We start from the raw sequence: 26,766 nt of genomic DNA, 5'->3' as shown, positions 1-26,766 counted from the left end.
GTCTTTTGTAGAAAATTTTATTCAACATACATTTTCCAGCAAAAAGGCAATATACAGGAATAGTTGTCGTACACTGCTGCTACACTGAGGATGTTCAATTGGAAGGGGGGGAAAGACGCGTGATTCTGCAGGTAATCTTTGTACTGCACTTTGACGAGACAAAACTGATGCTGTTAGTGTGGAAACCAAATGCAAATGTAACAGAAAATAATCAATGGTACATCAGGAACATAAAGGGGGAAAAAAAAACCTACACACAAAATATGAACAACTGGCTCCTCCTGTACCCCAGAACAAAGGCGTTTCTCTTAAAATTTTACATGTTCATATTTTTAAATATACAATTCTTAAATGTAGTCTTTACAGAGCCGCTCTATGCACCGAGCATTCCATCTGTGCTTTAATAAAAAAAAAAAAGGAAAAAAAAACAAAAACAAAACACAATCGTTAGGGTGTTTTACAAATGCTGGTTTGTTTTTACCTTTACACAATCGTGCCGGCTCTACAAGCCTGCCGCTCCCTATCAAACCAGCACAGTGCGCTCACTGCTCCCAGCCGCCAGAGGGAGACACTTACATAGAGCAGATCAGAGGGACTAAGGGATGGATGGAGAGATGAGAGCAGCTTTGGTGCTCCACGGGAGGAATGACTGACAAAGCGGCCAAATTTCAAACAAGAGAAACCCAGGGACTCTGCGTCACCCAAAAATTCCAAACAGCCAAACATTTTCCAGTCCTGAGAACTCTCTGACATTAAGTGCCAGCATGCAAGATGAAATACAGACAAATTTCTTCCTCATTTTTAACCCCGTTTTATTTTTTTTCTTTAAACATTTGCAGATTCTTATTACTATAAGATAATACAAGTTTTGCAGAAAGACAAAAACCAAAAAAAATCCTCCCAACAAAACTAAGTGAGACAACTGTGCGTAAACGTGGAAATACTTAATTGTTGTTGCACTAAAAAGGGCGAGAGAGCAAAAAAAAAAAAAAAAATGTAAGCAGCACACTTGGGCTGTGTAAAAAGATGGATGCCAACAGTTCCCAGCTGTTTTGTTGTGGAGAAATTCTTCATCCTCCCTGCCAATTAGTCCTCACAAACATGCTTCTACGCAGCTCTCCTCACAGCAGCAAGTCTTCATTTAAAATCAACCCACCCTCACCCCCAAAAAAAAGTGAGGTGGATGAGGGAAAAATTAAGTCTAGAACTTTATGTATATTTATATAGATATATACATTATAGTATATTTCAGCCTGTATCACACTTCTCCACGTATTAAAATCTTAATTTTTGCCACTTCCAGGCAACAACACAGGCAGTCAACAGTTAAGAGAAGCCAGAGAATGAAAATTTAATTAAAGAGGGGCATGGCTAAAAAAAAAATAAAATAAAATAAAACACCCCCCCCCCCCAAAAAAAAAAAAGCAAAATTGCTGTTTCTGTCTATGTTGGAGTTGAAGGAGAATCCATCAGCTGCAGCAAGATGGGCTGAAGACAAGAGCCAGTGCAGAGCTCACTTGTGTTCAGGCGGGGGGCTGAAAGTGATGCGCACACATACGAGCGCCCACATACACGCACACACACTCAAGCGCACACTTCCACACACACGCGCGCGCACACACACACGTGAGATCGGTTACAGTCAGTTATGGTGAGAAGGAGGCAGGGAGGAAGAGGAAGGACGGGCTGCTTTAGTTGTGGATTTTGATTGCTTTCTCCAGGTAGGTGTAGCGACCTCTCTTTGGAGCTTTGTTGAAGTGATCCAAGCCGAGCCATGGACGCGGGTGCGACATGTTTCCTGGAGCGCCGAGGAGGGACACGCATCACCAGAGAAAAAGAGACATCTTTGTCAACAGGATCCAAGCAGCGCACTACTTGGGTTATTCCCCGTTGGCGAGCAAAAATAGTTGACAAATTGAGAACAAGATTGACCGAGCCATTTAAAAACTACACAAAATTGAATATTTGGATGATATTGCCGTCCCCATTAATTATTATTTGTATATATAATTTTTTTTTAACCACTAACGTCCATTTTATTTTCATTTTTGAGGTACGGACTTCAACTGCATAAGTTGGTAGTGTGTGGGTATGAATTTGGTAAAGAGTATTTGTAAAAAAAATAATAATTTCAGCTCACTCGTACTTATATGTATATTACACATCTAACTGTCTTAAGTAAGTTTCTTTCGGCTTGTCCCGTTAGGGGTCGCCACAGCATGACATCTCAGATGAACGCTCATATTTGTTTGCCACAGTTTTACCGCCGGATACCCTTCCTGACGCAAGCCCTCTTCTGGAGTGGAGGCCCAAGTGGGATATGAATTCACAACCCTTGGTTTACCAAACCGATGCTCGAACCACTGACTGTCTTAAATTTGGACAAAGAGACACCAAACATATCTGTACATGTGGACATGGCTTTAGGACAGTGTATGGTACGGAAATTATCTGCAAATGTGTTGTGTCTGTGAAACGTGCTGACATCAGTAAAAAAATACCTGGCTGTGGTTCAAAATCCTTCAGGTTGACCTCATACTCGTCTTCGGTGATGTACTGATGTCGACCCATCATCACAATGGCAAACTTGAACTGCAGCATGGAGAACGGAAACGTTACACAGAACAATGGCCAGAAATCAACATAAATAGTGTGTCGGTCAAAGGAGGATGCGTACCTTCTCAAATTCTTTCTCTTGGATCTCCAACATTGTCTGGATCCTCCTCATCACCTCTCGAAAAGACTCACCCTGTTGGGAAAGTGAGGACAGGTGAGAACCAGATAATAAAATAGACAGCGCAGAGACACAAACCTGTCTAATTTTGAGCAAGAAGGGTATTCCAAACGTGCCGAAGACTTCCTTGTGGAAATGAGCCACGGGGATAAGAAGCTCACTTTCCTTGTCCAGATCCACCTGGTCCACAGGAATCTCCTGAATGACCAACGACAGAGAGACAGAGACAGAGAGAGAGAGACAATAGAATTCATTAGACTAAATTGTAACTCAACGCCTACTTATAAAATATGTTGCCATGCAAAAAATATTGGTCACAATGCCCTGCCTCTTAAAAGCAGACAGACATTATAATACTACAATATCATACATTTTACGCTTGGATTTTTATGTGTGGATTCAAATACATCAACAATGTGTTTAAAAAGTATCTGCTTTTAAAGCATGGTAAAAAATATGGTCTCTGTCATGCAGATGATTATTAGTGTTGCAGTGTGTTCATTTACTTCTTGATTAAACATCCAGTTGGTTAGAGAGACCTGTGAGCACTTCTCGAAATGGATTTAACTGGAAGAGTGAGAACAAAGTAAACGAAGCACACAGGAGCGCTTCCATACCTCTATTCTGAAGGTGCGACTGGCAGCTGGAGATAAACATTCTAAAAGCTCATCCTCCTGGTGAACCCCAATGATTTTATAGCTTACGATCTCTAACAACCTGCAGGGAGGATGAACGGGGGGTGGATTAATGCTTCGCACATCATCTAATCATACCAAACAAGAATATGGCCATAACAGACAGACAAAGTACTACTAATAATAATGTAATATTATGCAACTGCACTTTTGTCTCCTCTTCTTTGTTTTAATAATCTTAAAGTCTGGAAAAGACTAAAAAAAATACACTATGCAATTATTTAAGCAATAACTGTGCCTTGATGTACGTATTTTATGTTATTTTTACCTACGATGTTCTTCTATTTTATTCGCGTATGGTCCTTGTGGAGAAACCAGTCACTCACATTTGACGAGCGCGTTTGCGCCTGCAAATCTGCACAGTCGAACATGTAAATCACGCACATAAAATTTTTTGAGTAGGAAAAATAAATTGAAAGATGTCGCTTATTCGCCAGATAAAGTTTGTCAGATCAAGAATTTTTTATTGATGAAAAATTTTAAATACCCTTTTATATCATGTTGTACTAATAGTTGAAATTGAAAATTATATTATATATTTTATTTTCAATTTAAAGTTATGTTATATTAATCCAGTAAGTTATTTTAAGGTCTTGAGATTCCATCCCTAAATACACGCATAACTATCTGCAAGCATGACTGACAACACTCGTACATATTTCAAACGTGAGTGACTGAGGAACACATCATTTCGTTGTAGTCATTCATATAATGACATTAAAGGCTTTTGATTGATACACAGACACTAGAGAGGGGTTACCTAAGCTTCTCGGATCCTTTTTCAGAGAGCTCCACTGCTTTTTTACATTCATCCAACAGGTCACGGACACAACCGTGTTTGTCAGGGTAGAGGGTGATTTCCTGCAGTAAGCATACAGGTGTGCTGTTCAAATCACATATCTACTATGGAATACATGTCTGTGTGTTTGTGCATACCTCCTCTCTGAATTGGCTGTTGAGCCATATGGATTTAAAACTCCTCCTGTTCTCAAAGTCTGTGATCTTCATTTTGAGCTGCATATGTGGGGAAAATCACATGAATGATTTGATTTTATTAATATTAAAACCTAATAGCAGTATTGGGAGGCATAATACAATAAGTAATAATGGTGGACACCTACAGTCAGTGTTCCTCTTTAATCCTTTTATATGCTGAAACAAGCGCAGCCACTTTTTTTCTTCCCAGGGCAAAGCACCACTTAATATACAAGATTTGTTTTTGCTCTATCTTGATGCCAATAACTATGATGAAGTGAAGTAAGGCGAGGAGCATTATGTGGCATTTTAACAACGTAGCCAATCACAATCCTTTTTAGGAATGTGTGAATTACTCACAGATAGGGGGAATACTGTAGTCTCTAAAGGCACAGACACGAAGGCTTCGTTCCTACATTTTTAAGAGCATCTGGCAGACTGGAGAACCCCCAAATCTTTCAGTTTGCAGAGAAGAAATGTATAGCGCACAGACACTTCTCTGTATGGCCCCTGCTTGTAATTTAACCAGCGCAACTGTGGTAATGTAGTAGTACATGTACACAATTCAGAAACCAAAAGACCAATTGCATGCATTGTAACTCCTCTTGTGACATTGGTAACAATTGTTGAGCTGAGAGAGTGAGGCAGATAAGTAAAAAGAAAATGCTAGACTTTAAAACACAATGCTTATAAAATGGGGTGTAAGAGTAGTTTAGTTCTTAGTTTATCTGTAAAGTCTAAAAGGTGTAGTTTCTTCTTTCAAAGTATTTGAACATTGTAAAGAAGGACCCTTGATGGGAGTTCTTAAATCCAGGTATGCACAAGCGTTTAAAAACATCGATGAGACATCATCCCTGGACATACATCAATAACAAGAATTCAACTATAGAGCTGGTGCACCTACATCACCGAAGTCACATGACTGGCCATACTGCCGGTCTAACAAAGCATTGTTCAATGCTAAGTCGGTTGGAGACAACACAAAAATACTTCTTATAGCACGATGCCCAGAGTTTTGTCCGATACCATTAAACAGTTAGCTGATAAACGAAAGTACGTGGAAAAATAATACTTGGCATAGAGGACCCATATTTAATACCGAAGTCGATGTTTTCGCCGATAAGAAAGTGGACTATTAGCCCGCTTCCGCTTGTCCCGGACAACTGGATCTACACATGCAGCAAGTGAGTAAGTCGTCGAGATTTACACGGAGGAGTTTCAAAGCGTAGAAAAGTCTGGACGCATACAAACACTTCGTTGCTGGATCTGTTCTCAATCAAGAATAAATTCCTCATTGTGATGGAGCCACTCAGATTTTTTTCAATACATATACCAATATTTAAAAAAAAAAAAAAAATCACCCCTGGTTTTACACAAACCCGCATTCATTAACTATGACTGTGGGGAGAAAAGAAGGAAAAAAAAAAAAAAAAAAAAGACAGCGAGTCGGCTCCTCCATACACAAAGTGTGTTGCGGCCACACGTTAAACTTTGGTAAACTTCTCTGTAACAGACATTTTTTTTAAAATATGCATTGTTCTCAAAAGAGTCCAATGCATATTTAAAAAAAGAAAATAAACCGCTGCGATAGGCTTCAGGCACCATACATGGAAGCTTGTTGCTGCCACACGAACTTCGGTAAACCTCTGTGTGACCGACTGTTTATTTTCTTTTTTTTTTTTAAATACGCATTGTACTCATTTGGGAACAACGCATATTAGGAAAAAAAAAAAAAAGTCTGTCAGGGAGAGGTTTACCGAAGATTAATGTGTGGCTGCAACATGCTTCGTGTACGTTGGAGACGACTCAGTCTTTTTTTTTTTTTTCCCCCAAAGCATTGGTCTCAAATGAGCCAACTTGGCATTGTAAATAATTCTTGGGAATTTGAGATTGAGAGGAATAATTCCTACCTGAAATGGAGTGATCGCTACACAGTCGTGTGTATTTAGTTGTGCACCATGCATCTCGTTTAATTCCCGAAAACCATCGATCTTTTCTCGTCTTTTAAGTTGGTATTTTCTAGAATGATCTATTTGAATGTCTGTCTCGTCTGTTGTAACAACCAACAGCACAAGTCTCGGCATTGTGAATATTCTCCTCCGGTTCAATGTCCCCCACACTGTCGAGCAGCTCTTTTTGACCGGCAATATGGCACCGTGAAAATGGTGACGTCACGTGCACGAGCTCTATAGAAAGACCAGCTGGCAGGAAGCATTTGTAACTTAATTACAGCTTCCAACCGAGCTTGAAAGCAGCTGTGCCCAGAGGACAATTTTCCTAACAATGTGGACCCAAGACTAAAAAGAGAGAGATGGACAAAAGCAGAAAAGTTGTCACCTGCTGATAGTAGAGTTTCTTGGGCTGCCGAGGTTTAAAGAACTGTAGCAGGTCACGCAGTGTTCCCTCATAGTTGTGTCTGAGAGGATTCCCTGGACCGTCCCTGTACCTGGCCACCACACCACCAGGCAGGGGGGAGGATAGAGAAAAGGGGGAGGGTAAAAAGGAGGCAGAGGGAGGAGATCCAAGTGGAGGAAAGTAGTAGAGAGAAGAGGTGGGAGGAAGAGGGGAGACAACAAAATAAGGTGGGGGGGGACAGGTTATGCAACATTTCTGCAGCATGTCATCAAAGTCAACCTTGTCCATGACAGCACATGCAGGCTTCCATGATTGTGTAAATGTGTGTGTGTGTGTGTGCATCTGAGACGAGCCTCCTACCCCTGGGACTTAAAGAACTGCAGCAGCATGGGGTCTGTATTCAACCTCTGCGCTACCGTCTTCGCCACCTGACGCAAAAACAGCACAGCAGTATTTTTTTTTTTTTATTTCACTTGCACAATTGCAATGACAGACCCGAGTTTTAATTCTGCCTTTCCGCACCACAACTCCAGATTTTTAGTCACTCAAAATACCCAGGTATTGTTTCTTTTCCTTGCTCTCAATGGTTTACCTGAAAATAGTTCATGCGGTTAGACAGCGTAACCACAAAGCCAGGATCATTGTGGATGGTCTTGTCACAGAAAATGACATCGACTCGGTAGTAGAGGTCTCGGAAATACTCCTTGGCCGTTGGCAGCTCACTGCTGTCGTTCTCTGGGTCGTCCCTGCGTGTTTGAAGGAAAACAGATGAATCAAGACAGCAGAATGTGTGGCTCTCTCTTTTGGGTTGGAAAGAGAAAAAAAAAAAACAACACTTTGACCAATGCTTCTTACTTCTGGAAGACAATGATGTCCCCGTCCATGAGTTCATCCAGGGCCTTGTCCAGAGAGACATCGTAGTCCTGAATCCGCTCTGTTAGATTGGGCTTTACTTCCTGTAATGAACAAGGCATTGTGGGATATTTAGTGCTTTAGAACGGCAAAGTCAAGCTGCTTGCCAGGGATGTGAGAAAAAGAGATGCCATAAATGTGCAAAAGGAGTGTGTCAGAGACCACTTGTACGAAAGGAGCAAAGTTAGAAAGAGGGAGGGATTTGTCAAGTGTGGGATACAGAAATAGATCACCTCATAGAGGATAAGGCTAGTTTCCTGCTGAAAGCCAGCTCGCTCACACATGACTGGTAGCAGGTCTCCTGGAAACGGACAGAACAGCAAAAATAAAGCTCACACACTTTTAAACAAGCTGTGCTGTGTTTTCTGGATGAAGATACTACTTACTTATTTTGCAGGATATAGGCGTGTAGATATGTCCACAATAATTTAAGCTTCTTGTTTTGGGGTCATACATCTTCAAGAACAACATGACATCTCCTAAATAGACCAGAGAGACAGAACATTCCAAAATCAAAAGATAACATTTCTTAATTTTTCCAAATACATTGTTACCCCATTATTAGCGGGGGTTACATTCCTTACACCCCCGCAAATAATAAAAATCTGAATAATGGCTGCAGTATTAATACACACTGGTTACACTGTCAGCATGCATGCCCATCTATGATCATGAAAATATGTGGGGGGGGGGGGGGGAACAAAAACTAAATTTGTTTTTCTTTTTCAATTTTGGAGACCAAAATCTGCAAATATGCGAGGCCACGAACAGTGAACTTCAAATGGGTAAGGGCACACTGTAACATTGATCTGATTTTTTTTGTACTTGAAGTTATAAAGTATCCAGGCCACAATCAAATTAATGCAAATTATAGATAACTAAAATGTCTACAGTAATGTGACCATCATCTGTTCAAACAGATTAGATGCCCAACATTGAATCATCTTTATTTATGGCTTTAACAAGCCACGTTCTCTAAATTGAGCCATTTTAAGGTGCGCATCCCGATGTGGAAGACATACAGTGGTACCTCAACTTACAAAATTAATCTTTTACAGAAGTAATTTCGTAACATACATTTGCCGTAAGTAGAAGCGCATTTTACATGTAAATACCGTAATCTGTTCCAAGCCCCCTGCACCACACAAACCAAGATAAGGGATGTTTACTTTTGATGGAATTTGGGAAATCCGTTGTCCATTTTTTCCCTTTGGTATCCTGAATTTCCTTCGTAACTAGAGAATATTTTTCCAAGGAGGCGTTTCGTAACCAGAATTTGCCATTACTAGAGATGTTCGGAACTCGAAGTACCACTTTATCTGGTCATTTGCATCCTGGGATTAAAAGCCTGTCCGAATTCCAAACTAATATATTGAAGTCGAAATAGTCAGACTGAGTTGGATAAGGACCGCTTATTGGTACTTACGATCTTTGTCAAACTTTGGTAGCGTGGCCCCAGTGGCTGCGAGTTCGGGATCTACCGTCTCTAGAAATATTGTCCATGGATTCTCATTGTCACTCAAGCCAATCATCTGAAAGAAAATCCCACATAAATGAGAAGGGCCAGTCAATAATAAAGACAAACATTGCCTCCATATCACTCACCGACTTGTTGCAGTCAGCCTCGTAGTCAAGCATAGCGGGCCGCTTAGTTCCATTGCTGCGGGCTTGCATGGGCCACAATCTCATCTGCTCCTGTGGGAAACCCTGCAAGCACATCAGTTTACTACCACAATGCAACTGGAAAATCGAAATTGTCACAAACGTAGGTGTCATGTAAACACTGTTCACTAACAGTGGCGTCTTTGTGAAGCCATCTGCTGCCTTGTAATGTTTAGAAATCTGACAGCAGCACAGCATCTCTTTTCAATGCACAAATGAAGACAACTTGCAAGAGTCGTGATTTGAAAGTGAACGTTCCTATTCCTTCAGAGAATCAATAAAAGATGCCTTATTTGGCAGTCTAATGTATAATAAGTCCCATGATCAACAACGTGTTAATCTATTTTATAGCACCACCAGATTTTCTCAGTAAGAAAAGATTACCCTTTACATAGCTGAGACCAATAAGAGTGATCTTGTACTATATTTTGGTGCATTTTGGCAAGCATGAATTTCTGCAGTACCAACAGGAACTGAATCAAAGAAAACAGACATTGCTTAAAAAGCCAACAACTAACTGCGACCATGCGAAGCAAAATTTAGAAGCGAAAGCAGCATCAATACTGACAAAACCCGGAACGGCAGAGCCTGTTCTGAGCGTATTCTCACCATCGTCTGGGACAGGTTCTGCACAAACTCTTGCAGCGTGGAGCTCTTTAGGACTTTAAAGACAGTGTATTTCACCTTCTCCTCATCATACATATCATTCCCCTGATGACCACAGAACTGGTCCTCTGTCACCATCTGTACAGAGGGGAAGCCATAGGATAAGTACAGTCATATGGTACAACAATCACAAACAGGAAACAGACTTAAACTCAGATGGACGAACTATGATGTCATGCTCTTTTGGTGGCAGGTAGCATTTCATACAAATTAAATCTGCTCCCTTTCACAACAGTCAACAATATAAAGCAAAGCAGAAAAGTACACAATTTTCAAAAGGTTTGTCAAAAACATATCCTCACAGCATCCCTTGGACTTGCAATGAACATATAATATGACCCAATACATCATTTCCATGGGGGGAAAAAAATAAATTGAAAAATGGAATGGTTAACATTTCAGAATGCAAATGTCAGTCAACAAAACACCCAATATACAATATTTAGGATCACTAGATGTGGAAGAGCAAACCACAATGACCAAGTTTTAGAATACAAAAAAAAAATACTACATACAGTACTTTCTGGAGGGGAGAGAGAAAAAAAAAAAAAAAAAAAAAACTCAGGAACACTGCCACATAATGAATGGGTAAAAAGTTGGCTTAAAATGCTATTACTAATTTTATTCAAGTGTTAATTGGTAGGCAGTACTTTGCCTTCATGCGTTTCAGCAGCAGATTGAATGGTGACAAAAACAGAGGGTTTGACTGTCCATAGCAAACAGCTCTGGCTTACACAGCTAACGGTAAGGCAAGCCTACAATCTGACAAAGATATTTTAGGACAGGAAGTTCGAACTTCAATTGACATCTAAGACATGTCAGTGGCAGTCATTCTGACCTGCTAACAGACTTTCATAATACTGTAGTAGAATCAAGCACTACATAACGACAGGTATACTAAAGACCATTAATTTGTTCTGTCTGTCATTTATGCCTCACTGGCATAAATAGATGAATAAAGATACATTTATTCACCAATTAAGTACACAAATACATACAGTAAATGACCAGGTCATTAAATAGACTCATTGCTCCAGACTATGATCATGTTTGTGATTGCTTTTTTTTTTTTTTTTTTTTTAAACTCGCTGATCGGCCCCCCAAAAATCCTCATCATATGAAGCTCATTTTGCAGACACACTATAAACCTAATAAGAGCCCACACACTACGTTTATTCATCTGGCTTGAGCACAAACCAAATAGTTCAGGGAATAATGGAGGATAGTTTGGGGGGGGGGGGGGTGAATGTCTGTCAAACCATGAATATTTGGAGGTTTACTGTACTGTCTGTCTATAATGTCTGAATGCATACTTCCTCCAATAATTAGCTGTTTGAAGAATAAAGCGTTTAAACTGACCACTGTTTCCATTATGGGTTGTGCATAACTACCAACGTAAAGGATCTGAGGCTTTTTTTTTTTTTTTTATTTGCAGGACTAAATCTGCTGCCTTGGCTCTTTTTTCGGATTGTGCGCCAACTATTGACATGTTGAAAGGTGTTAAGTCTCTGTTGATCAGTACAGATCCATAACCAGAGTAAACACTAAATTAAACTATATTGGCTTCGTAATCACTATCATACTGCTGCCAACCAACATATTTAGGGCAAATAACTTCATTCACATCCACCTGGTTCCAGCACTATCGTAATGCAGCCATTTCGGCTGTGTCAGAACCATGCCAAACCAAAACAAGCATAGATATGCACAATCTAATATTTGCAACAATGGCAAGAATGACAAACCACCATCCAAAGATACCTTTCAGGTAACAAAAACACATTCTAAGATGCAATTTAACTAACTTAAAGTAATAAAACATGTCACAAGTTTTACAGTTGATCAGATCTTGAGGCAAGCAAAAACAAAAAAAAAAAAAAGGCAAGCAAAAACAAAAAAAAAAGAATAACCTTTAAAAGAAAAAAAACATGGAGTTTCCAACGTCTATTAGAGCATAATTTTTCTATGAAAAGCAGCCATCCAAATCATTTTCCTAATTTCTTACCTGAACTTGCATGTAGAGATGAGCCTCTTGACGCTCCTTCCTCTTCTGTGCCTCCACCCTCTTCTCCTCCTGTAGACGTTCCACCAGCTGCTGGGGTATGTCCACGTCAGTCATGGGAAGGAGCACTTCACCTGGGACAGACAACACATGTGTATTTACTTGGTCTTCACCTCTCTATGCAGCCTTTCAAGGGATACAGGACAGGGTCACTTCATAAATCACATATTACATACTGAGCTTGGACTCCCGAATGTAGACCAACATGTACGCGTTGGTGCAGTGGCGAACAGAGAGGTCATCATCATGTCCACCATAGTTGTGCTCAATGGCCTCCTCCTTGGTACAGCGTGAAACCACGTCATCGTCAAACTTGCACCACTGCAGGAGAGCAAAGAAAAGGGAGATAGGGTGGGAGGGGAGACAAGAGTAACAGAGCACTTAAGACCACCATTTATGTTCAGTGACCACATGATTTCAATCAACACACTCAGATGTTCATTGTATGTAACTAGACTTTACATGATCCATATATTTATTTTTCGGGGGTGGGGTGGGGGGTGTCAACAAGCATTAGTTTGACATGAGCAATGTTTCAGGTGTGCCGTGGTAAATTGTCAAATTCCTCAAAAAAATATAAATTCACAGGTATCATTATTTCTCTATTAATGCAACGAGGCATAATGAAAGACAAAACAAATGTGCTTCTTTTAGAAGGCAGGAAGTACATAGTTATTACTATGCATCTACTTTTTCTTGATGTGCTGTGACATTTTCCATTTCTAAAATATGTGCGTTCGCTCCATCAAGGTTGCTGCTCATCAGATCATGTATTTTATTTAATTAGTCAGGTCAAACCAACGTGACAGAAGTGATGGAAAACTTGAGCTGAATTACTTCATTGTAATTAAATTACTTCACACACACTAAAACTTTACAGCATGGTTCGACATAATACCAGTCCAACCGTTAGTGGTAGCCCATGCTTGCTAGGCTACATGTTTTGTTACCTGCTTGTGAGCGGTATCCTATTAAGTGTGTGAACATATCTCAAGCAAGACTTAAATGAACGTAATCTCCCAAGCACCGGTGGTCACCAGCACGTTTTACCCCAATTTTGATTTAAGAAATACATGTGGTCGCGTTTGAGTTGACAAAACAAAAGCCAGTGATCCAAACAGAGAGGCCGGGATGCAGTGGCATCGGAATTCACGATTTTACTGCAGTAGTCCGACATAGTACAATCGTGAAAGACCAAGTTTGTCTTGTAGTCTGATCCAGGTATTACGTAATGTCTGTCCGGCGCCGCTCACATTTTTTTTCTTAAATAACTTTATTGGTTGTCAGACAATTACAGTCCTGCTTAAACAGACATGTGACAAGGCTAAAAATAAACCAGGTTTTGGATTCAAATATACTGTAAAGCACCAGATGGCAATGGAGAAAATATCTTTTGCAGAGCCAATCAATGATCGGCTCGAGAAAATGACATTGAAAAAGGTTTGTAAGAGCCTAAATAAAATTTGTTCTTCAAATATTTTCTGTCAAAATAATTACTGCCTAGTTTCAGTGAAATAATTTCAGCTAAGTTTTAATGATGCAGTATCGAGTATTCACAAATTATTATATGAATGTTGTGGATTATGAGTATATTGCATTCTGTGATATTTAAAATGAGGGTTTGAGGTTTGCTACATAGTCGATACATTGTGACGACTTAATGAACTGGAAGAAGAACGGAGGTTAGATGGACAGTGGAACTACAGACGATTGGGGGAAATAGCTTTTTGATCATCATTTTCTTTTCATTTTTGTTCATTGACCTGGATTTGCTTTGCCCATTCAATGCGGAACCATTTTATTTACTTTATTTTTGTTGTCGTTTGAATTCGAGTAAACCGTTTTGTTTGAACAAACCACCTGCCTCAGATTACTTTCCCCCCCTTTTTTGTGCAAGAAAAGAAGGAATGATGAGTCAAGATTAGCCCGTTTTGGAAATTACCAGGCTAGTTATTGGCCAATACGGATCAGGACGATCAGATCTGTGTAAAGTCTAAATGTTACAAGTCATGCTGTGGCTGATGTTCCGTCAGTGATATTCTGCTAGTGACAATGCAATAGATTTTTAAAGGAAAGCTGCTTTAGAATGAGTAAGTTTTGAAGATAGGCATCAAAAACTTACATCCATAACTACTGTATAACCTCAAAGTATATTTTGGGGATGAACCGATGAGAATTTTCAACGCCATAAAAAGTAGCGCTTCATCATCAAAGAACACATCTGACAGTTTATCAGCCACAAACCATCACAAAAATACAAAAGCACAGAATTTTTGGTGGAATATATATTAAAAAAAAAAGTTCTCACTATTGGTTCCTTGACACTCACTTTGCCGTCTCCCTTGGGGTTAAGATAGACGACGTAGTGACCGCCATGGTTGTCCCCGCTGTGCACAAGCACGGCGTGGAGAATGTAATTGGCCGGGTCCTTGGAGTCGGGTTTTTGAAGGAACTCATCCAGTGGTAATTGATCTGGAAACTCAAACCTATGGAACACAGGATGACATCAAAATAATATCAGAAAAGCAGACTTAGTGCCTCAATTCCATTCTTGATTAGACACCATGAAGCAGAGATGTGCAGCTTTATTGATTGCGAAGGCCAAATATGTTTAACTCATACACCCTGCCCTGAAGATTAAAGAAACAGGATATTGTCACAAGGATGACTCACGGCTCACAAGCCTGGGAGGGAAAATAATAATTGCTCACTAGTGTCCACAGTAGTGTGTGGATGTGACGTACTACACTGTACATGAACACATCAAGTAAAAAGAAAACTCATAAAAATGGTGTGATGCGAAAAGATTTCCCAATTATTGTACCTGTCATTAATTTTGATGTTTTGGTCAGTCTGTGGGTCATACATGAACCTCATCAGTTGTAGGTGAAGGATTGGTGGAAAGGTGAGAAACTTCACTCCTTTTTCAGCTTCCTGTACATCAAACAAGCAAGAACCTGGTAAGGACATCACATTCTGAATTTTGACTTAAATGCTTTCATGACAGACTGTAGGATGCCCTTATTAAATTACAGTGATTGCCAACCACTGTGGTGCAGCCAGGTGTGCCATGAGAGACCATCCGCCGTGCCACATGAAATTTCACTTAATTGGTTCCAAAAAAAAATAAAAAAAAAATACAAATCAAGCCAACTATAAATAATAATACTTTGTTCATCATCTATGCCAGCAATGTATAGTGACAGGCAGGCAGAACAATTAAATCCTTTCCAGTAGATGGCACAAGGCTATGTATCCCCATTTTGTGAGTTTTGAGGGTGTTCCATGAGCTTATTCGCATGTAAAATACGTGCCTTAGTTTTGTAAAGGTTACGTGAAAGGCTGAGGGGGGAGAAGAAATAAACCCCCAATCTTTTACAAGTACATTTATTGCAGATGGGTCCGGTATTGGGGCACTAATAAGCTTTGCCAAACATGACAGGACAATATGGAAGTGATTTTTAAGACACTATTAGTTGCACAATGTACATATGACATGACGTGAGTTACCCCCACCCCAAAAAAAGCAGCCTTTTTTTGTTGCATAAAATTGTAATCGCTACTGTGCCATTTGTGAGATAACTGTGAAGCAAAAGGTGATTTTCCTGTCAAATTCTTTAATTTTATAAACTCAGTAATAATATATGCAACTTAAGGACAGAATGCATGTTTGTAGGGAGCAACAAAAAAACATTGTGGGGCAAAGAGATTACTCAAAATATCCAGGATAAACCTTACCTGCAGGCCATGCTCTCCTGCATCATATTTGTTGTCGCCATCTAACTGTTCAGTAGCGACATAATCCTTGAATGACTCAAAAACTGCAGAAAGGAGATCATTCAAGAGATTAGATGCATAAACATCAATGCTCCAATAAATGGGACTATGCAAAATTAAGAGATTTTAGTTTTTAGCAAAAAATGCATTTAGAAGGTTACCAACCAGTTTGCGTTCTATTTAATTTGGGAATAATACGACTGAAAAAGCCCTGATTGACAGGTAATTCCAGAAGCACTGAGTTTTAAGTTTAAAAAAAAAAAACATCACTATGCACATACTTACTATTCTTTTTTCCTTTTATACTAAGCTGGATGTCATAGTAATCTTCTATCCGCTCCGATCGGTAGTCCACATGCTTGCATTGAATGTATGACTGTAGACCAGCACACACGAAACAACAATGACTTAGATGCTTAATTACGATAGATCACATTTCTTTTCATCCAATACTACATTGTGAGTACATTACCGTATCAAACAAACAAGAAAATTCAATAAACGCTGTTTCATAACTGTGACAAGAAAACATATGAACCCTTTGGAATTACCTGGATTTCATCATAAATAGGTCATAAAATTTTACTCATAATTTGAGAGGAGACAGTCTGCTTGAAATAATATCAAAATTATATTTTCCAGGTTTCAATCACGTACACCATATACATAGTGCTTTGTGGATGACTTCCAGAGCCAATCAGAAATAGTCAACCTACGGTCCAAACAATGCAGCAAGATTGGTAGTCTTGGTTAAAGCAGACTTGTCTTATTGTGTCTGGGGGGGAGGGGGGAGGGGGAGATATGCTAGGATGTTGGCTGAACACTAAACTAACCTCTGCCATATGCCAACATCTCTGTTGACAAAAATACAAGTGAAACAAACAAGAATGTATGTTATTGGCAGGCACCACAGAAGAAGCGACTGTAGTCCAAAGAAACATTGCTACAGGTTTAAGGTTTCCAAAAGTGTGTTTAGATGCTCCACAGAAATGAGCTCAAGAGTGGTCATACATCCCAAAAATATTGATAAACTAAACCCCCCCCCCCTTTTTTTTTTTTTTTTTTTTCCTCAGAGAAAACTGGTCCCCAATCCCTCCTGGCCATTGGGCACATGTGATCTCCAACTTAAGGAAGTTTGGTTGCCAAAAGCAGGCACTATTATCTCTTCAATCCAAAGATACATTTTCCACCTTGCACTGTGACGTTTACGTTACTCACAATAATCCAACGGAAACATAACTGTTTGGTATTAGTTCAATAAAACGGTCTTGTCATGACAAAGATCAGATCACATTTTATGTCAAATTCATGCAGCAAACCAGGTAAATTCCAAAGGGTTTAGAAATTTGCAACCAGAGACTGCAGCCATGAAGTCTGTCTCAAAGAGAATGATGGAGAAAACGTACCACCATCTTTCCCCTGAAGAGTTTAGGGATTGTTCCCTCAACGCAAGTTCCTTTCATTTTGTTCTCCACATTGTCAAGGAGCTGAAATTTGCACATCAGAATAACAGTCTCCAGCAATCATACCCATATGCAGACAATGTTTAGCAGTTTTATGAGAACTCACCACCCTGCAGAGTTCTTGAACATCATGTTGCATGAAACTATCGAGCGTTTCCCACCTGCGAAACAAGTGGAAACAAACAAGGAGTGATGTTAAGAAATAGCAGCTACAGATTAGTACACAGTGGCACTTTCCCAATTTTGAGGGACCATAACACCAGAGCAAACAATGTGAAACATGCATACATTGGGTTGTTGACAATTTTATTGGCAACAAGAAATTACAAAAAGATTATTTACTGTAGACAGTCAACTCCTGATTCTAACCTTAATCCTAGACACACATCTGAAAAAAAAAAAAAAAAAAAGCTTTAAATAAGTTACCCGAAGGATTTTGTGAGTTTCTTTGTCCCAACAGGCTTGTCGCTGTGTTGCAGCTCATAAAAAACCCTCTGCAGTGCCAGAGGAACGCTCTTAGATGAGTCGTCTCCTTCTGTGGGCATCATGTACACTGCCTGTAAGGAGAGGACTAAAAATTTATAAACGACTAATTGTTATTGTTGCTTTTTTATTATTCTAAAAAAAAACTTTAAAAAAAAAAAGGGTTGAATCATTCGAGAAAATGTGTGAAAGCAAACAGCTAACCCGACGTAGTTGATTGGTGAAAAAGAGTGTCTGTAGTAGGCTGTTCATGTAGCAGGTAGCTCCTTGATTCTTGAGTCCAACATAGCCTGTGTGTTTCTTTGAGTCCCAGCTGGTCACATACACAGAAAATGTTACAAACCTTCATAGAACCAGACTAACAATGCAGTCTTAAAGCTCTTGGACCCAAAAGACAAAATAACCTTCCCACAAAAAAAAGCAACATACGCCACTCCGTGGGGGGCATCTGCCTGGACGTAAACCTCAAATGTGACTTTGTCATCATCAATAAAGCCCCTCTCTGGATCGGTGACATCCTGAAAAACAATGTTGGGCACAAAAGTTCAGAACACAGCCAGCAGCAGTTTGAAAGAAAAGACTTCCTAATAAAAAAATATGCGCAAAACATCCAACTAATGAGACTGATATAAATACTTTGTTTGAAAGTGTCCATGAAGAGTGAATATATGAGTGTACTTACACTCCAGGACATGAAGTTGGAAAAGCCCCAGTCATTCTCTTTGTGGAAGAACAGGTGACCAATCCTGCGACTGAACGACTTCTCGTCGTCTTTGTAGTTGATAATCTTTAGCATGGCCTGTGCATGGCACGACCATGACCTGAAGAAGACACCATTAAGAGCAATTATTATCTGAAGGGTTTTGTCATATTGTTGGAAAAGTTGCTTAAAATACATAATATATAAGATTCTATCAAAAAAAGGCCCTGTAGCTCAGTGGTTTAGAGCACTGGTTTGGTAAACCAGGGGTTGTGGGTTCGTATCCCACTGGGGCCTCCATTCCCTGAGAAGGGTTGCGTCAGGAAGGGCATCCGGCGTAAAAATTGTGCCACATATATATGCGTTCATCTGAGATGACACGCTGTGGCGACCCCGAAAGGGACAAGCCGAAAGAAACTTGCTATAAGATTCTATCAAGAACGTTAGAGTTATAAAGCCCAAGGCCACTTACTGTAAGTAAACATAGGGCTGAACAGCAAAGTAAATATTATATATATATATATATATATATATATATATATATAGAAATTTCGCCTTTAAAGAAAAAAAAATACATTTTGGCTGGGGGGAGGGACACTGAAAATGTTGGGATGAATGTTTCTAAAGTCCAACATTAATACCACTGTGCGTGTGGGGGTGGAAGGTGTCAATTTAATGTGCAGTTGATCACCCTTTATTTTAACAACTATACATCTGTTGTCTAATTTACTTTTTCTTCACATACCATAACATGCATTTGTCATGGACTTCAGAAGCAGCCAAGAAACAATGAATAGAATAATCATAGAACTATCGAGTTTAATTTCCTCTGCTGACACTGTAAAATTATTTTTCAAAGAAACCTTTCTGATCTTTTTATTTAGAATGGAGACATTACATTTCATAAGAGTGTAGTACGCAAGATAATTTACTTTAGTAATGATATCAAGTGGACCTTTTCCATTTTTGGGACTAATGGAATGTAATTGTGGAGGTGTAGGGTTTAACGGGAGTTATAATAGTAATTCCCTCACGGTGACTTTTGACTCACTAATACATATACCAATAAAGAGTTAGATTGTTACAATATGGTTAAACAATTCAGTAGTTGAAGAGGCAGGTGCAACACAAAAAGGTGCTTCTAAAGGGGGCCGCCTTCAACCAGGACTCGGGCTTGGGGAGGTGGAGGCTCACAACTATGCTTCCCGGGCCAGAGGCTGGCAGAAACAACAAGGTGCTGCTATCTCGTCCAGTTGATTGTGACACAACACTGACAGTATTAGTACGCTGTAGAATTTCCAACGCTAATGCACTCCTTTCAACGCTCAATAACGTGGCCCGTCAGGAAATCAGTTTACTTCTTTAGACGTACACACAGCAACATGGGCTACGTGACCAATTAGGTCTATTTACACTCAAATTAGGAAATGAACCGCAGTAGCAGTGTCTTGGCTTTGTATAGATGCGACAAAACTACATTTTAAGCACCAAGTCTTTGTGCAGAGATAGGGCCACAAACAATATCAAACCACTTCAAACTTACCATTAACGTGAATATTGTGAGATTCCTACATGCAACAATAATATTCATACACTTGCCCATCAGAAATGCTGTACGTTTTGCTCGCTTGCCCATGAGTATTTTTGACTAGTAGGCGTAATCGGGAATTGGTAAACATTGAGGCCTGAACAATAAATGCTTCATATTAATTATATTAAGTGTGCTTGTGTAGTATGAGGGTAAAAAAAATCCATAATTTCAAGAAACGACACATACGTGGAGTCTGATTCTGCATTGCACTGCAAGAAGAAGCCCACACTCTTCTGGTGTGGCCGGTCAGGGTAGAAGCGTGGCATCACCATGATCTTCCATGGGAGGTTGCGAACAAAGCAGGACGGGCTGAGAATTGACTCACTGAGGCGGCTGAAGCGCTCCACAACAAACCTAAAGGTCGCTTCTGACCGCCAACTGGTGTCTGGGGTCAGTAAAATTTGGGAAATAAGAAAAAGAAGGCCTCCAGTTCTCACTGAAAAGGGGTGAGAACAATGTAAAAATACAAACAGTGTCAATGCACACCCTCCTCACCGTCCTCCATATCCTCCTCTGTGTTGTTGTGTCCGTCTGCCATGGCCATGTTACCATTGATTACTGGGTTGGCCGGAATTCTTGGAGGATCATCGGTGTCCCCAGCTGCAAAGACAGAGACAGTAGACAACTCCATTAAGCCTGTGGACTTCAAGAACACCACAAATTTTGTCAGGGGGTCTAAAAAAAAAAAAAAAAAAAATCAACTCGACAAAGATTGCATCCATAACAGGGAAGCCATTTCCGTGCAATGATAAATTTGACTAAAATTCATGATCCAGAAACATATATAATTCTTCCTTGGTAGGTTTTCTTCAAAAGGCCATGTGAATGTGCTGATTCAGAGACAGTGACTAAAGCAATATTGACTTACTCAAAATGGATGCAGTTGTAACACCCATGCAAAAAAAAAAAAAAAAAAAAAAAAAAAAAACTATCATGGACCACAATGCTGCATGAAGCTAATTCAAAAATTCAGAAAGCTGCATATGAATTTCAGCCAAAGCATACAGTCATACCAACAAAATTGTTTCACCATTTAAAAAAATGAAAGTCTGCCACAGTACCAACCAAAATCTAACTGAAAAATGTGTGGGGTTACCAAAAGAGGGGTCTGCACAAAATTTCCTCACAATCTAAAGAATGTTAACCATTGTTGCAAAGAACACTGGTAAAATATTAAAATGACTGACCGCAATACTTAAACTTTATTATTATTATACATTTTCACAACCATCTAATACATGGTATGACCCCCCCCCCCTAACATATTTTATTGATGTCAGCAGTTGGACTGGTAGTCACATTATTTTTGAGAAATTTAAATGATTTCCAAAATTTCCTACTGGATAAAGTCAGTCACTCCCTACTACTTATTGTCTTTGTTTCGTATGCCAGAAAACTTGATGTTAATAGTGTAGTCAGGGGAACAACATAGCAACTGTTTGCCTGGCTGCCACTAAAACTATTGATATACATGGGCAGTTGTCCATATCCTCTGAGTTTTAATTTGGAAAAGGTGTTAGTCGTGCCTCTCTTCAGGTGATGTCCAAACACATCACCTTGCTTTCCTTAAATAGATTATAGAGGTCTGCATTAATATCAATAAACGTAATTTTTCCGTACATAAAAAAGTCAATGCTTTCTGAAATTAGCTTCACAAATCATCTGCAACAAAAGGAAGTGAGAAGATATTGTTTAGTTATGATTACATTGTTTTAATTGCTTTCTGTAAAGCATCTTTGTACAGTGGCAGCTGTTGTGTAAACACTATATAAATTGGGTTGATGGCAATTTCTCACGTGGTATGTTTGAGAAACGTAAACAGTATTATAGTATTACTGTGGGAAAACAATCCAATATCATCACTATCTTTTAAAATACAAAGTTAAATAAAGGTTTCACTTTATTATACAATAGCAAAACAAGTGCAATGCAACAAATCCCAGATGTTTAGCGTTGAAAGCAATGTGCATATTAACTAAATGTAATCCTGAAAAAGTGATTCCCCTTTTTAGGTCTCCATCGAATATATTAGCTTCCATTAAGTTTAGAAAATATGTACCATTCATGTTGCTTACACTGAAAAAATTGCAAACAGGTTTGGGAATACCTGCTCCACAAAAGCAGCATTAAAAATAACATTCAAAAGGTCTGAAGTACCTCAGAATGATTCTGTGAATTTAATTCATTAACAGAACAAGTCGGCCTATGTGATGGTGAAGAACGGCTGGCCGTGTGCGTTGAAACAGAAAATACAATCAATAGGGATAAGTGACGCAGTGATGCTGAGGGTTTGCAGCCTTGTACTCGGTCCAAAATAACATCGGGAAGAAAAACACACTTCAAATGGTCAAGGCGCTGACGTGCAACGGCTTCTACTGTAATGCAACCGGCAAGTGTGCCCAGTGTACAGAGTGAACGAACAAAAACAGAGATGATTAAAAATGGCGAGCTCCATGCTGTTTGGTCTACCATACAATGAAGCAGCAAATCCCCGCGCTACCCCAATGTGGGCCTGGCCTGACTGCGGCGGCAACACGGTTACTAAACACACAGCCATCAGAGCACAATTTAAGAGAAATTGAAGGAACATACGAGTGTTTTGTAATGACGTATTTTCCCAACCGCATTAACAGCACATTATTCACCACTGACAATATGCCCAGCAAGGACTGACGCATCTGCGTTAGCCACTTGGCTATTTAGCAAACAGTTAGCCACCGTTCAGTCGCCACCATTAGCGACCGTGACAAGTCCTAGCCTGAAATGAACGATACACGACAACTATCACCAAGAACTACGGACCATTTACGGAGTATTATGTGCGAGTCGCTAGATTAAGATTTAAAACCGGTGTCGTTCCCTACAAGTTGGTTGGAAAACATAGGCCACCATTTTAGAAAGCCACACACCCCCTCGGCCAGTGTTCGCGCATGAGGCTAACTAATGTGCTAGCTAGTAAATATATGTAGCCAAATTGGGCCTTGAGGCTAATTGCACAGCTTCCAAATTAGCTGCCCTGCTAGCAGCATGCACGCGTGTTGACGGATTTACACGTCAGAAAACGAAAACAGTGCAACAGCAAAATTACAAAATGTAGTTCAAATTGATGGGGTTTCCGGTTCGAAAGAGCAAAAGCGACTTTCGACCGCACGGGCCCGCTTGTGTACTCACGTCACCAAACAGTGCTAACGCACCATCAGCGAGAGGCTGCCATAACATGACTTTGTCGTACAGCTTTTTGAGAGTGGGTTTTCACGCTCGATCACGTACAAAGTGATTCGTGGGCTCTTCAGACGAGAACGGCCATCAAAAATCCACCCACTGGTTGTGAATATTTAATCTGAAATATTGCCATGTTAACCATCACATCAACAACCCCACTGTTTACAAACAGCTCAAATGCAGAACAGCGCTTTATGAATATACCTGTCTGCTCACTTAAGGGTACAAAATTGGCAAACAAGCAGTAAATGAAACGTATGCTTTCTTGACACATGAACGCTTTGTAAGACAATTGGGGTTGGACGCTATTCTGTGGCATCGTCAAACAAAACGAACAAGCAGAAAACTAACAAGCTTATAACGCAAAACGAGGTCAGCTACGCGCAAGTATGCTGCAAAGGACGCGCAATCAGCACAAACGCAACCGTATAACTACGGGCCCTCGTGTTTACTGTAAAGTTCAACTCCCCTCGCATGGATGCAACTTCACACAAACGCGTCTATTATTTGCCAAATTCTTCGATGTGCTATCACTAACCTTCCATTTCCATATCCTCTGGTTCGCTGAGCTGCTGCTCGCCGGCTTTCTGCTGCTGCGTGTGGTGATGGTTCATGTTGGCAGCTTTTGTCGTTGCGATGCGGGGCTCCCTGCTCTCTCGGTTGCAGTCGACGTCGCCCGAGGCCGGGTCGGATGGGAACCAGGTTCTGTACTGTTGCTGAGGTGTTGTAGGATGCGGAGGTGGGGTGGACCGGTCGAGCCTCGGCGGCCGGGCCTGCTCTGTTGCGACCTCGGCCTTGTCCGCCGTCAGCGCCGGGGAGTGAGGAGGGGAGGTCGGCGGGGGAGCGGGTAGAGAAACGCGGACGTATTTGCTCGCTATTCGCCCAATTTCGGCGCCTTTGGTGGGTGCGAGTAGCTGGTTGGCGGCTGGTGGGGGTACGACTCGGGGCTCCGAGGAGGGAGGCCCGCTGAAAGCAACTAAATTATTCCGGCTTTCCACCGGGAAGTGTGGAGCAAAGACCCGACCCGCACCTGGTGGAACAAATAGCCGGTTTACAGCTATCTTAGCTACCTGACACACGGTAGCCAATAATGAAGGCTATAATACAACAATGAAAACAAAAGCTCTTGCGGTGGACACACATTCAACAACTTTGCCTGCGATAGCCCCAGTCCGTGTGCTCCTCCGTGAGTCCCTCGTCTGGGGAAGAGCGGAGGAGAAAGCTATCCATTCAAACCGGGTTGCCAATCGGGAATAGCACAGACGTTAATTTGGAAGTTCGCGAAGACGAGAGTCGCCGCGGTCCCAACCCGAAACGATTCCCCTTCGAAAGCGTCCCTAATAGCGCGAATGACAAAAATCGGCAAGCCGTCGCATTCCCGTCAAAGAAGTGCCGTTCCCCAAGAGGAATGTGCCTGATCATGCAAGCGTTGCGACTTGAGCGGCGTTGGCCCTCGACGCGCTCCCTCCCGTCAGTTTGTGCGAGGCTCGGTGAGTCGAGTCAAAATGGCGGCCGCGGTCTTCAACGAAATGTCACATCCGCATGGACATCCGAACGCTCGCCCAGCCCCGGCCGGGTTCCCTTCCACGCCAGTCCGACACGTTAAATAGTCATCATATGGGCGCCATCGTTCGGTTATCTTAAAAAGTACTGTCAATTCAAAAGCGCCACCCTGACAGCTGACCGCCTTTAAAAAAAAAAAAGCTAAATAATTAAATTGAAATTGACTCGCATGTAAAACCAGTTTAACACCCGTCACATCATATTCGTCGTTTCACTTGAAAATTGTTAGCAAATGGAATCGTTACGTATATCTATTTTCACTATTCATAATAATTATTAAAAAAAAACAACGTATATTTACACTTCCCAGCCCAAACTAGTCAATTAAATCCTTTTTCATTAACCATTTAACGACCAATACAAAATATGTTGGATTTTAAAATTTCTTTGGGCAGCAACTACTTTACTAAATATGAGCATCTGCCAAATCCCAAATGCTGAGCTATGACCCTCAAAACATTTTTATTGTTGTAGTTTTTTTTTTTACACATTTTATTTTTGGAGTGCCATTTTTTTCCCGTCGTTCCACGTTGTCCGTCACCCCACCTCACCTGTCAACCTTTTAATAACGCTTTTGGTGTTATTGCTAATTTCAGTCGGTTTACGGTTGCATACAAATGATCACAATGCACAATACTCACGCAAAGTCGAGTGATTCTGAAAGGAAGTGGACGTAATGTAAATTTGTCAGCTTCAAAAACGTCCAAGCCATGTGTGCCATCACGTTAGCTTGTGCTCATCTTTGTCGGCTTTGGCGAACACCACCACGAGAAATGTGTATCGAGAATAAGCCTTTATGTCTGTGATGTTACTTGCATGCATGCGTGTCCATGGTTTTGTGTACTTATACGAGAAACTGTTGTGAATATTCGCGACAACGGTCATCTGTCAGTTTGAACGGAGTATGGGGAAAATGTTCATTTCGCTCACATGCAAATAATAATTGTCAATACATTCATTCACACGAACACGAAACTATCGCTACCGTTTATCAAGTACGTTGAGTAGTCTTTTAAAACAGCGTACAGGTCCATTTGATACATTTGGTATAATAATAGACATCAGTACACTTAAATTGTGAATTGCAATCACTCACTTGACAACAACTCCCAATACTCTGATTAATTAGAGTTGCTATCGCCGCACATATATAGCTGCTGATTCATGTCTCTATTAATAAACCCACTGGAACATGCCCTATAAAAACGAACTAATATTACAATTGACCTGGAGACTAATGTTTGTTGTCATCTAAAATGCGAAGCAGCCTCTCTAACTTCATCCCCGGAAGGACTTAACACCTATGCATCCATTACATTTACCGCTTGTCCTTTTGGGTCGATCCCAGCAGACTTTGGCCGAGGGGTGGCTGGCGCACCCCCCTGGACTGGTCGCCAGTCAATCACAGGGCTCATTCGACAACCTCAAATGCGTTTTGAAAATAAGCATACCATTGGTTCCATCGTTCTTGCCAGGCCATGCCATCTTCGTGAGGCGGATCTTGTTTGTTTTGAACTGGTCAAGAGGGGTAACTCTTAAAATCAACGTATACTGTACCTGAGTGTGACGTCACGGCTCGTATTGCCACATCCGTCTCGTTGTGCTGTTTTGCTCAGCAAATCACTCGTTTTTTTGTTGTTTTTGTTTTATGCGTATACACACACATCAATGGCTTGTATAAAAACGTAATTCATACAAATAAATACCCTACGTAACATAAAAAGCAAGAAAAGTCGTTTCTGTTGGTTAATGTGACTGCGTTTGTATTTTCATTTTTAAGTTCACATTTACTGTGGGAAACTCAACATAAAAATACTGTACCTGTAACGCATTTCTAGCACAAGAAAATCAAAAGTACATGACAACGATTACCCAGTGACAGTTAAGGGAAACAATAGAAGTGCAT

General features: G+C 40.5%; 1 protein-coding gene across 7 annotated transcripts; it reads right to left on the bottom strand.

Annotated features, from left to right (window-relative positions):
* On the bottom strand, window positions 1–26,400 carry usp7 (ubiquitin specific peptidase 7 (herpes virus-associated)). 7 transcript variants are annotated; one of them, XM_061846084.1, is made up of 32 exons: window positions 26,312–26,400; window positions 23,836–24,327; window positions 20,562–20,675; window positions 20,262–20,460; window positions 18,467–18,605; window positions 18,214–18,302; window positions 17,989–18,097; window positions 17,728–17,858; window positions 17,408–17,462; window positions 17,245–17,325; window positions 16,124–16,214; window positions 15,800–15,882; window positions 14,886–14,995; window positions 14,370–14,547; window positions 12,238–12,382; window positions 12,005–12,135; window positions 9,943–10,077; window positions 9,277–9,378; window positions 9,098–9,203; window positions 8,058–8,150; window positions 7,905–7,972; window positions 7,615–7,715; window positions 7,352–7,505; window positions 7,120–7,187; window positions 6,742–6,850; window positions 4,366–4,443; window positions 4,190–4,290; window positions 3,352–3,451; window positions 2,813–2,932; window positions 2,678–2,749; window positions 2,502–2,592; window positions 1–1,798 (listed from the first exon to the last, which is right to left on the bottom strand). In XM_061846084.1, the coding sequence occupies exons 1-32, from the start codon at window positions 26,343–26,345 to the stop codon at window positions 1,692–1,694; spliced, it is 3,786 nt and encodes a 1,261-aa protein (XP_061702068.1). In that variant the 5' UTR covers window positions 26,346–26,400; the 3' UTR covers window positions 1–1,691. The 7 variants fall into 7 exon arrangements, with proteins under 7 accessions (XP_061702068.1, XP_061702069.1, XP_061702073.1 ...); XM_061846085.1 differs by having other exon boundaries at window positions 6,742–6,844; XM_061846089.1 differs by having other exon boundaries at window positions 14,391–14,547.
* Window positions 26,401–26,766: the final 366 nt, after the last annotated feature.

Source organism: Syngnathoides biaculeatus, chromosome 16 (genome assembly GCF_019802595.1).
Source record: "Syngnathoides biaculeatus isolate LvHL_M chromosome 16, ASM1980259v1, whole genome shotgun sequence".
Classification (NCBI taxonomy): domain Eukaryota; kingdom Metazoa; phylum Chordata; class Actinopteri; order Syngnathiformes; family Syngnathidae; genus Syngnathoides; species Syngnathoides biaculeatus.
Note: the sequence above shows the minus strand (reverse complement) of the source record. Positions and strands in the feature narration are given on the sequence as shown.

Coding starts and splice junctions, on each gene's coding strand:
- usp7 (XM_061846084.1), bottom strand. CDS start 26,345: ATGGCATGGCCTGGCAAGAACGATGGAACCAATG. Junction 17,859..17,988: donor TCACCAATCAACTACGTCGG/GTTAGCTGTTTG, acceptor CTCTCCTTACAG/GCAGTGTACATGATGCCCAC. Junction 2,750..2,812: donor TCTTGCTCAAAATTAGACAG/GTTTGTGTCTCT, acceptor CTTTCCCAACAG/GGTGAGTCTTTTCGAGAGGT.